Here is an 11,943-nt window from a genome sequence, read left to right as displayed (position 1 = left end):
TGAAGAAAATAAGCGATTGGATTGGGTCCTTGGCGACGTCCATCATTTCGCAAGCGCAGACGCTCCTCGAGAGATGAATAAATAGGATCGGTTGAAAAGAATGGGACTAGGAAGGAGATTGGGCAGGAGGCGAAGGTGGACCAGTCCCCGAATGGAATGAGACTAAACCTGTTCGAGGCCCTTCCCTTCCCTTGTACTGTACAGCCGTGCCGTGCTATTCCGCATCGAGCCAACTCAAACCGCACTTTCTTGTGCTTGATTGCTGCAGAACTCCATACTGTTCAATGCCATCGACCAAAGGACAAGGATTTACTCTGGCAGCTGGTCCCGTTCAGAGAAAAGGATTAAATGGGGATTTTTTTCATCAACTAATACCACCCTCTGGAGCAAAATGTTGCATAACAGTAGTAACAATAACAATAGCAATTCCGATATCATAGTGGATGTAGTGTTTTCAAAGAAATGGATAAAAATATTATTTTAAATGGCAGCTTTTCTGCTCACAATAGTTTAACAATCCACCTAAAAACAAATACCCATTTTAATTTCATCATGGCCTCCCAGTGGTAAAACCTATATTAAGGGTTAAAATCAGTCCAGTAATGACAAAAATAATTTTGATATGTTTATGATATTCTGAATGCTGGACATATAGATACTGTTGCAGTTATTTATGAAGCTAATAATAATAAAACAAGCTCTTGTATCTAGTGCAATTCAGAATATGGTCTGTGAGCTTGTGTGAACTATTGCTGATGTGTTTACAAGTGCTCTTTCACCCTAATAGGTCTGTTATGATGTTGATAACTGTGGAGAATATTAATTCCACACAAGTTTTATTTTGTCTCTTTTAGTTTCCACAAAACAAATACACAGCAATGTGCCAAGTATTGGTTGTTCAATTTTGGATGAATTTCTACTATGGATATATTAAAATTCAACAATTTTACATGAGATTAGGCAAGATTAGCTCTCCCATAGTGAACTGACATACGGACATTGATATCAGGTTTAAGCGATGCTCTTCGAACTTCAAATTTTTACAAAAGAAATACATAAAGGGGAAAAAGAAATCACCCCACTAAGTTGTGACTAAAATAAATACTGTTTATTTAAAAATGGTATCCTTAAATGCAGTAACGTTTTTGGGTGGACAAGCACATTACACGTTTCTCAATGCTGCATAAACTGAATATCTTGCCAATTATTTTACTGAGAATTCTGACATATGATTTAAGCTATTTACATGTTTCCAGGGTCTATATACATTCTGCCTGCATGTAAAGTCCAAATCTTACACTGCCTTGCCATTCTGTACACATACAAGATTTTGCCACTCTACTTAAAAAGCAAGAAAAAAAAGAAGAAAAACCCTGGATTTTCTGACCACGTCAGTTGTCAAAGCAATTTTGGAGCCATCCATCCATCCACAAAGAATAACAGAAAAAAGTTATGATATAAACTCTTGCTTAACCCCACAAATCACATTGTTATTTGAATTCACAGTGAAATTTTTGAGCATTAAAACTTACGGTTCTATGTGTAAACTACTTTACGATTTTAGCGAATCAGGGTTAATTTGGTATTCTTTTCATGGCAAGGGTCCAACGAACCAAATGCATCATAGTTTCTAATTCCAAAAACATGCTAACTAGGAAATACATGCATAATGGCCATTGTTTATTGAACTTAGAGTTTTGTTGTCCATTTCTCTGTTGCATAGGCCTACTTGTACTAATGTACTTGCACATGGGAATGCTATATCCTCATTTTGAATAGGCCCTCTGGTACACGATCAGCCCAGCTACAAGGTTCTTTGGCCAGTAGCAGAAAATCGTCGTATAGGCAATGCTCCTCTCCATGTGCAAGCAACTACAGTATAACTTGTGCTCAGCATACAACCAGCTAGGTATTATGAATGAGCAGCATTTTAGCGAATTCAATTACACTGAATTACACAAACTAATTCTATAGATTGTTAGGCTTGCATAAAACAACAAACATTTTTTCCCCAGTGCTGATGCCAGGGTTGTGCAGAATTATGAATTTTAGAATTAGCTCCCATTCGATTCACGAGTTGGAAATTAAATTGTATTGCCCACACCTCACAGAATGTTAAATTGTTAAATTGGGAATTTTATTCATTGCAATTCAAATAAATTACACTCAAGAGAATTTAATTACATCTGAAATATAATTTACCACAGAATACCGGTCTTTGAATGTTTTGCAGAGAGTTAAGGAATTGCTGATTTACACATTTAATTTTTCAGGAAAATATATAACAATCTTGTCAAAATAAATATGATCTGATGAAGAAATTTCAGATCTGAATGCATTTCTGTAATCAATTTATTAAACCTATTCGACAAGTTCAGTTTGTATAAAACATTGCCATTCTGTTATAATGCTAACATATGATTTATTGCCTGACACGGTGTCAAAGGTATCAAGTCACGATCAAATATTTTAAAAATACTTTTCTGAAACACTGGGCTACTGAGCCCATTCATTCTAAAACTCTGAGACAAATCATACAAATTTAAAGGCCACTTAACAGTAAAACAAATGGCACAACAGTCATGGTTTATGCAATTGTCTTCATATGCTTGTATGATACCGTTTCTAATGTACAAAGAATGTTAAGGTATAAAGCCTTGCTGGAATAATTATCTCTTTCTATAAAACATTATAAAATGACAGTGATTATGCTTTTTTTGCAGAGTTCATGCCAACTGTTTTAGGAAGATTCTGTAACAATCCAGCCATTCCGTAACAATTCCTTTTAGTTGTGCACAAAAACAAGGATATCCAACCCAGCACACAAAGGTTTAAAAGATTTACTGAAGTTACATGATACACAAAGGCCTATGTCTAAAACACACTTAAAATGATCTTATATCATCGAAGAGCAAGCTTGATGGCAATGAATAGAGAATAACAGACTATCCTCTTACAGGTACTTCTCAGAATTACCCAAAACAAACCCTTGCCAAAGTGTATTGCATTTTCTTCTCTGTATACTGGTTTTGACCCCAACACTGCACAGGACCATCCAAATATCATTTTCTTGAGTGATTACAGGGAAGGCCTCTAGATTGAATTCCATGTCAACATCATTAAATATCATTATATTTATTTCGTAGAACAAGACGGGACATTGTTGCTCCTATGTGCATACTATCATCTCACTGACTTAATAATATGAACCCTGTGATTAGAATCCAAGATGAAGGTTATATAAAACTTCAGAGCAGAAAATTCTAAATTCAAGATAGATTAAAAAACAAAAAAAACAACCAACAGATAATCTTTCATAGTGTGGGGTCACAAGGTAGGTAACGGGCCTAAACTTTGAAAAAGCACAGGGGAAAGGCTACCCCACGGGTCTTGTGCCTCTGCAGACTTGAAGCAAACTCCAACTGACAATCAACTGATTCAGGGTAAGGCACGAATATTAACAGCGAGTGCCTAGAAAAAACCTGCCATTCCTTCCGCGCGTGCATCCTGGAAGGCAGTGGCCCTGAGCTGTGCTGGGTACTAATGCACAGGCCTACATGGACCCCCGGTACTGCATGCCTGCAGCCTTTTGGTTTACCGTAAAACACCAGAAGACGTCCTAGACGGATGCTTACACAGCTGTTCTCAGCTGACAGTGCTCAGTGCCATCTATGGAAACACGGTCTACAAAGCAGAACACTGTTCCCTTCCTTTTGATGTCCTCCCCAGCCCCCACCCCTACGTCACTTCTCTCTCTTGCCTGTGTGCTTCCCGTGGCGTCCGGCTTTGAGCTTCAACGCAGAGGCACTTTTTAGGGTGTGTCTCTTCCCAGACTCGAGTTCCTCCGCCCCGGGCTTCCACTGCACCAGCTGTGCGTCCTCCCCACCTGTGAATAGAGCGCCCACTGCAGGGTCCCACTGGAAACAGCGCACAGTGGCGGAGTGGCCCCCCTGCAGAGACTTCAGCAGCTCCAGGCCCTGGTCACTGCAGTCAAAGAGGTGGAGCTCCCCTCTGACGGTGCCGCCCATCACCAGGAGCCTCTCCACCTGCTCCACCCAGGCTGCTCCTACAAAGTAATCCAGGGTCGAATCCCCAGGGAGAGAGGCAGAACCCCGGGCGTCAGGGACACTCAGAATGGTCAGCGGTTCCTCTGTTTCCATTTGGGCCAGGTCCCACAGGTGGAGGCCCTCATCATGGCTCAGGCACAGGAGTCTGCCATAGTCTTTCCCGGCCCAGCACACCGCACTGACAGAAGAGCTGGAGTTACAGGTGGCCAGCAGGGCTTCTTCTTCCGAGCCGTGGCCCAGGTCATAGACGTTGACCAGGCCATCAGTTGAGCCAGAAGCCAGGCGGTCCGGATCCTGAGGGTGGAAGCGCACCTGAGTGATGTCATCACTGTGCGACTCAGAGTAAACCCCCAAAACCCCGCCGCTCTCCTTCGCCATGCGGGAATCCCAGAATACCAGGAAGCTGTCCTCCTCCACTTGCTCGGTGCCGGCACACAGCACCACATCATTGCAGCTGATGTCAAAGCTGCAGAAAGAATGAGAGGGGGAGCTCTGGAACACCTGCACAGCCTGCGACCCAGGGCAGCGCACATCCCAGGCGCACAACGTCCCATCGGCAGAACCTGAGAACAGCAGGCCTGGAGAGGTGTGGGCAAAACGCACTCCGCACACTGTCCCTGTGTGACCCTTGAACTCACCCTGAAGACTGAGGGTGTGTGAGTCGTGCAGAACAACTGAGCGGTTGGAGCAACAAGCCGCCACCAGCCCACCCCCAGAGCCTGGAGTGTGAACAACAAGGTCCAGCAGGTACGTGGGCTCCCCAGGCTGCAGGCGTCGAGCAACTGACAGAGCTGCAAACTTGTCCTCCAGGTTCTCCATGGCAACACTCATCCACAGCCTGCCAGAATATCCTGCTGGAGGAAGAAAAACATGATAAGGACTGTTTGCCAAAATTATCATTCGTATGTGTAGCTAGCTCACACACACTGTGAAATTAAGAGGGAGAGGTTATGAGTGTAAATACTGAAACGCTGTTGGTTAGCAAACAGTAGCCTATACCACGGGGACTTAAAATTACGTGCTGGACATTACTCATGGACATTTTATGATTCCAAGCGATTACACGAACATGATCCGCTGCACCGAACCCTGTATCTCGCAAGTATATCTCTCACATTCAAAATAAATCTACAAAAGTGTGATAAGTTACATTAATTGCCCTCTTACTTACTCCCACATTAAAAGATAATTTAGCTAAATCATTAGCTTCAATACTGTGTTCAGCGACGTGTTTTGTGTCAAACTGGCAAACAAGTCATCAGAAATACTGTATTACGGCGTATCGTGCAAATCATCTAACAATGTACACATGCAGATAACAATCATATCCGCAACCACATAACCAAAATATAAACTAACGTTACGCAGTTAGCTAACCTGATTCAGATGTTACACATGTGTTGCATCGCGGAGTAACAACAATTTGAGGTCCTTGGAAACTCGTCGTATAATGAGAATTGTTCCGTGTCCTAAAGCGGAAATGAAACATTGAACTACAGTATTAATGCGTTTTGAAAATGAAAACAAAATTTAAAATGTTTGTTTAAAAAGCGTTATATTTAAATTTTGGACGAATATCTGAGAAAATGAATATGAAATATTATTCACTTATTTTTATGAATGATAATTGCTGTATTTGACCACCAGATGGGAGTAGTTCACTGTAACTCTTTCAACCGAACTCACAAATGGTGACTTCCGTCTCATGTATTAAATCTGGTACTAATGTCGTCAACTAATGTCAACAACTTCTTTCCCGTAATTTACAAGCAGCAGCATTGTTCTTTAACTTGTAATGTGATTCCAATCTTTTATTATTAAAATTCAACTTTCCCTGATTTGTTCAAAGTACTTATGAGATATGAAAGTGTTTTCATCTTTAAACCAAAGGATCCCCTATATAATTTCCGTATAATTGACTGCTGCATGAAGCCAGATTGTTGTTCCTTATTTGTTTAATTTAAACAATTTTTTTTTTTTTTTTCATTTTCCATTCAACCATGCCAACCATTTATGTTTGAGCATATTTTTGTGTTATGCAGTCATAGCCTTCTCAACGGACCTGCATTTACAGTACATCTGCTGCCCACATAGCATTGTCTACAGTTTGTTAGGTTTTTTTAAATTTTTTTAAAGAGACTTGTTATAGAATAAGAATGGCAAGGGCGTGCATGTTGTTAATAATGTAAAACGGGTCTTTATTTTTCAGAGTAATGGCATTCCAATGGACCACATTCTTCTCAAATAAACAACATGGAAGACTAGAGAAGCAGTAGGAGACTATGCCTGAGGAAGTTAAATGGAATAGAAGGGAAGTTTTATTGGTAATGGAATAAAAGGATTTTTACCTTTTAAAAGGTGCTGTCCCACATGTATAGGCAATGATGGTTAATGCTTTATTAACCCAGACAATTTGAAATCCATGTATATGATGTTACAGATTTACAATACATATAACATCGTTATAAACACAATTTATTTCCTGTTAACTTTTACTTTACCATACAGTGGGTTGACAATGGGTTAAAAAGTCTGCCTCTGCCTTGCCCTTGAGTGGCATTTTTTCACAATCAGGATGTGCGAAAAAGGAAAAGGTCAAACCCGCCGCTCTCTGCCCTGCACGCGTTGCTCAGATGATCGCTCTGATCTGTACGGACAAAGGTGCACTTAAGCCCTTCAGCTCCTGGTGCCTCCTTGGTGAGAAGTGAGATGAACACCCCCGACAAAGTCACGGATCGCAGACCGTGAAACTGGAAAGCGGGGGAGATGAAACAAAGTCTGCTTTTCTGCACATGGTTCGGTAAGGGGAGGGTGGCAGATACCCGGCATTATTCTCCCGGCAACAGAGGCGTCTTTGTCTGAGCCGCCTGTGGGATTGGGAGAGACGCAGCCCCCCGCTTCGCTTTGTTTGATGCCGTGTCATCTCTGCAGCCCTTCCCCATGGGCGCCCTGCTTTCCTGCTTTCCTGCTTCAAGCCGGGTGATGAAATAGATTGAGAAAGAAAACTGGGTCTCCTACAGGGTGTTTGATTTTTCGGAGAGGGAGGCAGAGCCGGGGGTTCGAGGCAAAAAATAATTTGGGGGCCCCTCCCAAACAGAGTCATACTGAGCTTTTTAAAAACGATCTGTCAAAGGCAGGCAAGGAGGCGGAGCCCGAAGAGCAGTGCCTGATCTGGGATAGTGGGAGGGACGGCTCTGGGGAAGGGATATGACGGGCAAGGGTACCATTGTGAACAGAAGCTACCCAGAACACCACTGTTTGGTGGGATATGATCAGAGGAAGGAGGGGATGTACTGTCCAGATTCCCATCTGCCTGTGGTAGGGGCCCTGCTGCTCCCATTCTGCCTCAGCATCAAGCCTCTCGTGGTGGGGAACCAGATCAGACGCTGCCGCTGCGGTTCTGGCGGCTCCATTTCGGGCCAGGTGGCCAGCCACGTGCGCACCGTATGCGCCACGGCCGCGCGACTGAGCGAGAGGCGGTGGCATCATGAAAGCGTCATGTTCATTAAAAAAAGTTGACCAAAACCTACACTTCATAACTGGAAAAAAAGGACTTTACTTCAAAGCCGAGCTTAAATGTCTACGCATGTCTGCCTGTCTGGTTCCGTCTGGCAGTTTGGCAGGAAGCGGTGGAAACTCTGCTCCGTGTCTCCTCAAGGTACAAGCAAAGCCGACAATTCACCAAAATCTAAACACTAGAGGCAGAGGAGGAGGAAGAAGAATGTGAGTCAGAGCTGGGTTGGCTAAGTGGGAGTAAGAGGGAGGCCTTTTTAAAGGGAGTTATTTTTAATATAATCCATTTTGGCCCTCAGCTGTGAATGTGGCCAGGTCAGGTGCATGCATGCTAGCAGGGCTCTGTTATCCAGCACCCAACTTGGGCACACATTAATAATTCAGCCGTTGTCACATAACACAGCATGGGACTGGGGTGGATCCAATGACCTATTCTGCCTCCGCCTCCCAGGGCTGAAAAGAGAAGGCTGGTCCCATTACACCACCGGAGACTAGGGTGACAGACGCTCAACAGACCTTCTTTTCCAAACCCACAGCTGAATAGAAAAAACAGAGGAGGGTATCCTTACCTTGAAGATACATTTACATGCAAACGTGATGGGACAGTTGTGTCAAACTGTTTTTTTTTCTCTACTAACCAAATTTGTATTTCATATCGAACAATGACCATGAGGTAAATTCCCAATGTCTATTTATTTAATGTGATTTTTTATAGACATAATAGACAATGCCACTAAACATTTAACTTTTAATTGCATATCAGCAGCACAGACACTCAAACAAGTGATCAAATTGGCATATCCATTTGCCATCTGTAGATGAGTTAATACAAATGGCTGGACTGAACAGAACCATATGCACAAAAAGAGATAAAAAGTCTTGTTTGTTCCATTTCTTTATTGTTCTTTATTGATTACTCACAGTAATCATGAGGAGAAATTAGTCCCCTTGCTGCCTGTACAGACATTTTTCAGAAAGGAAAAAGCAATGTGGAAAATGCACATCACATAAACATGACTAATTTGAATGGTCAGTCAGGCTTGGGTCTAACTGATACAAGCACACGAAAGGCATTCATTTGCAGCAGGGCGTACTGTATGGATGTACTCGGTGTCATGAGCATTGCTTAATCTATCATGACTTAAAGTTTATTTTGGACAGTGCGGTTTCATTCGGGGAATCTGACCTGGGTTGTTCCACAAAAGTGGATCAAAGGCCGAACTGAAGCAAAACAAGACCTCTTGTAGCTTCAGCAAGAAATGTTGAGCCAAAACCAACATTCCAATGCCTTGCACCTCTACCAGTACCCCTGCGCTGAAGCTGACACAGCTTTTAATCCGTATGAAAAGAGTAAAGAAAAGGCTAATTTGCAGTCCACAGACCAAAGGGAAGCCAGCTATAGCCAGAGCAGAAGTAGCCATCTTGGAGAAATGACACCAACCTAGCTGAGAACTACAGAAGACACCTGTAGTCTAGACTCTTGACCACAGGTGTCTTAATCTAAGCTTCCCATACACAGTTTAGAGACATGCCACAGCCTGCTTTTCTGGAAATATATGTGCAAATGATTGAGCTTTCCTGAATCAAATAGTCCTACTGTAGGTTCAATCGCAAAATACAATAATATTACTTTCTCTAAAATCATAGTCACAGGTGTAGCTGTTTGTGTTGAGAGTAAAATAGTTATGCAGCAATTTGAACAACTCATCTGAGTCGCCTCCTACTGTGAACCTGGAGAAAAGAGAAGTATGCATATTCATCCACTGAAAATACTGCTTTTAACACCAATAGGACTGGCCCTCACCTAAGGTTGGCGTTTTAATGATTGAGGAACAAACACAGCACTCAAAATGAGAACACGAAGGCAGAATGTTACAAGAAAAAAAAACCACAAAATATATGCAGGATATTTTAATTGTGTTGGTTAAGTCAAGCAATAGTGAGTTTTTAATCTAAATTCTGCAGGTACAAATTCAAGAGCTAAAGAACAAACCAGACAAACTTTTTACAGAATGAAATTAAAGATGGAGATCCAATACATAAAGGACCAAAACACGTCAATAGACTTATTCCAGAACATTCCACAGTCATTATAGAACACATCCGTAGTCTTGCTGCTCCAAAACACTGGAGTCAATCAGCGCTTTAGAACAGAGTCTTGGGTTACAGTGAAGGCACTAGGGTACATATATCAATGGAACTTAGGTCAAGCTTAAAAAACGTAGGTTAACGTGGTTTTTTTTTGTCTTTCATTTCTTGCTGAGGTGCAGTGCTGAATTCAACATCCTGGTGGACAGTTTTGCATGCCAGTGACCTAAAGTATCATTAACTAAACAAACAAAAAACAGTACAGTAGCTATTGTACATACAAGCACAGAAAAAAGCTTGAAAATAATAAAAGTACACAAATCTACATACAGACACAGTGATGCCCAATATCTTACTTCCTTTTCAACATATAATATTGAATATTTGTAGGGATGAGATTTCAAAACTTTGCAGCTGTCCTCGCTCATTTTAAAGCTGTAGTAATATAGTTCAGGAAATTACAAATAAATTCAATTTCCCTCCGCTCTGCCAAAGGCACAAGAAAATAGCAAACTCATGTCTTCATTTCCTCATGTCACCTTATCCAATATGATCAATTAATTAGGAATACAAACTTCTAAAATTCCTTTTGGGTGTACATAACAAAATCTGAACCATGTTTTAAGAATATTGACATGGGAGAATATGCAAAAGCAAGAGTTGAAATGACTACGGTGAAAATGAGGTAAGTGGAACCATTCTGGATCAAAGATATTACTTGAAATCCATGGTGAGCAGAGCTCAGTAAAAATGACAGTAAGTGTGACAGCACCAGTAACACCAACATTGCAGTGTCATTAACCCTGTTCTCCCCGGTCCCAGATACAGAGGGCAGCCAGAGATAACAAGCTCTCCTGCCCTTCTGGAGATAAGAGGCAATCAGGAACACCGCCTTCTTTTGTTTGCTTTTTTCGGAATCCAAGCCCTACATTGTCCTGTTAAAATAGATCACATCCCGTGACCTTAAGTACAGCTGACTGGAACATATCCAAACTCAGGACAAGGATGCAGGTGTAAAAAAAAAAAAAAAAAAAAAAGCAACAAAAAAAAGAAGCACATAAGCAAGCAGCCGAGCGTGACACACACTTGCACGCACTTGCACGCACGCACGCACATACACCCACACACTGACACACGTACACACACACACACACACACACTGCTAAGAGCTGGCCTGTCTCCAGGCTCCTTCTCCAGCTCTGGCAGGTGACGGAGAGGAGGCAGCAGCAGACACGGGAGCAGTGCATTCTGGGAGCAGCACAATAAATGACCTGAGGGGAAGTGGGCTCAGCCAACCGTTTCCACGGTGGCGAAGTGACATTCCACTCTCATCTAATGCTGCTCCATTTTCACAAGGACATTTCAGAAAATCAAAAAAACAAATAAAACATTCGACAAAAAAAACTCAAAAACATTTATGTATCCTTTATGTACCATACTAAAGCAGCAATTACCATGGTCATCTGGGGAGAGCATAAAATAGGAATATTGCAGTAAAACTAGATTATTTTCTGCTATATTTCACTGTGTTGTGAGCAGAACCTCACAGAGCAGTCATGGCTGGCGAGTCTGCAGGTAGGAAGGTGCAGACAGTGAAGGGTGGTGCGCTGACATGTGTCATGTGACAGGGTACTAATTTGCGTGGGTGGGGTTGCTGCAGTGCTAGGGGAACAGATGTATCACAATAAAAGCGAAAGACACTAAACTGCACCAGCTGTATTAGAAAGTGCACCTTCAGGCAGTACAATCTCAGCCGAGACAGCAGTCTGCGGCGTGAGACCGTGAAATTTCACTTCTGTTCTAAACTTCTCTTTTTGTGCCTCACGCCAGACGGGCACGCTGCTGCCTCCTGCAGGAAGGTTAGGGAACAACTTTCAGTTCCTCCGAAAGGCCACGAGTAACCTGAATGTGCAGCAGATCAGAACAGCCAGTTCCCCCTTCATCCAGAGTGCTCTCTTTCTCGCTCTCTACCTCCCTACCTCCCTCCCTCTCTCTCTCTCGCCCTCTCTCTCACCCCTACCCTTGGCCTCTGTGAGCGGCCCTGGCCCCCCGCCTCATCCTCCGCGGCCCCACGGCGCGAGATACGACGACCACAGGAAGCTGATGTGTGCCCCCGGGGGCGACTCTCCGCTAAAACAGGAAGTCCCTGAGCAGCAGGCCCAGATCAGATTGTGTTAGTGATAGTGAAGATGAGCAGAATATGTTAGGTATGTAACCCCGGCACAGACAACCAGGAGACATCCCTCTACACCCAGCCCACAGCTATCGGGGACAT

At 42.7% G+C, this 11,943-nt stretch overlaps 1 protein-coding gene and 1 long non-coding RNA gene across 3 annotated transcripts; one reads left to right on the top strand and one right to left on the bottom strand.

Moving 5' to 3' along the window:
- Nucleotides 1–2,115: 2,115 nt before the first annotated feature.
- On the bottom strand, nucleotides 2,116–5,526 carry wdr89 (WD repeat domain 89). Of its 2 annotated transcripts, none has more exons than XM_061258868.1 (2): nucleotides 5,445–5,526; nucleotides 2,116–4,921 (listed from the first exon to the last, which is right to left on the bottom strand). In XM_061258868.1, the coding sequence occupies exon 2, from the start codon at nucleotides 4,896–4,898 to the stop codon at nucleotides 3,744–3,746; it is 1,155 nt and encodes a 384-aa protein (XP_061114852.1). In that variant the 5' UTR covers nucleotides 4,899–4,921; nucleotides 5,445–5,526; the 3' UTR covers nucleotides 2,116–3,743. The 2 variants fall into 2 exon arrangements, with proteins under 2 accessions (XP_061114852.1, XP_061114859.1); XM_061258875.1 differs by having other exon boundaries at nucleotides 2,116–4,918; nucleotides 5,445–5,495.
- A 1,775-nt stretch (nucleotides 5,527–7,301) lies between these two features.
- On the top strand, nucleotides 7,302–8,474 carry LOC133107789 (uncharacterized). The gene is made up of 2 exons (XR_009704624.1): nucleotides 7,302–7,725; nucleotides 8,032–8,474. It is a non-coding gene; the product is annotated as an uncharacterized LOC133107789 (long non-coding RNA).
- Nucleotides 8,475–11,943: the final 3,469 nt, after the last annotated feature.

This window comes from Conger conger, chromosome 1 (genome assembly GCF_963514075.1).
Source record: "Conger conger chromosome 1, fConCon1.1, whole genome shotgun sequence".
Lineage (NCBI taxonomy): Eukaryota > Metazoa > Chordata > Actinopteri > Anguilliformes > Congridae > Conger > Conger conger.
This window is presented reverse-complemented; position numbering and strand designations above follow the sequence as displayed.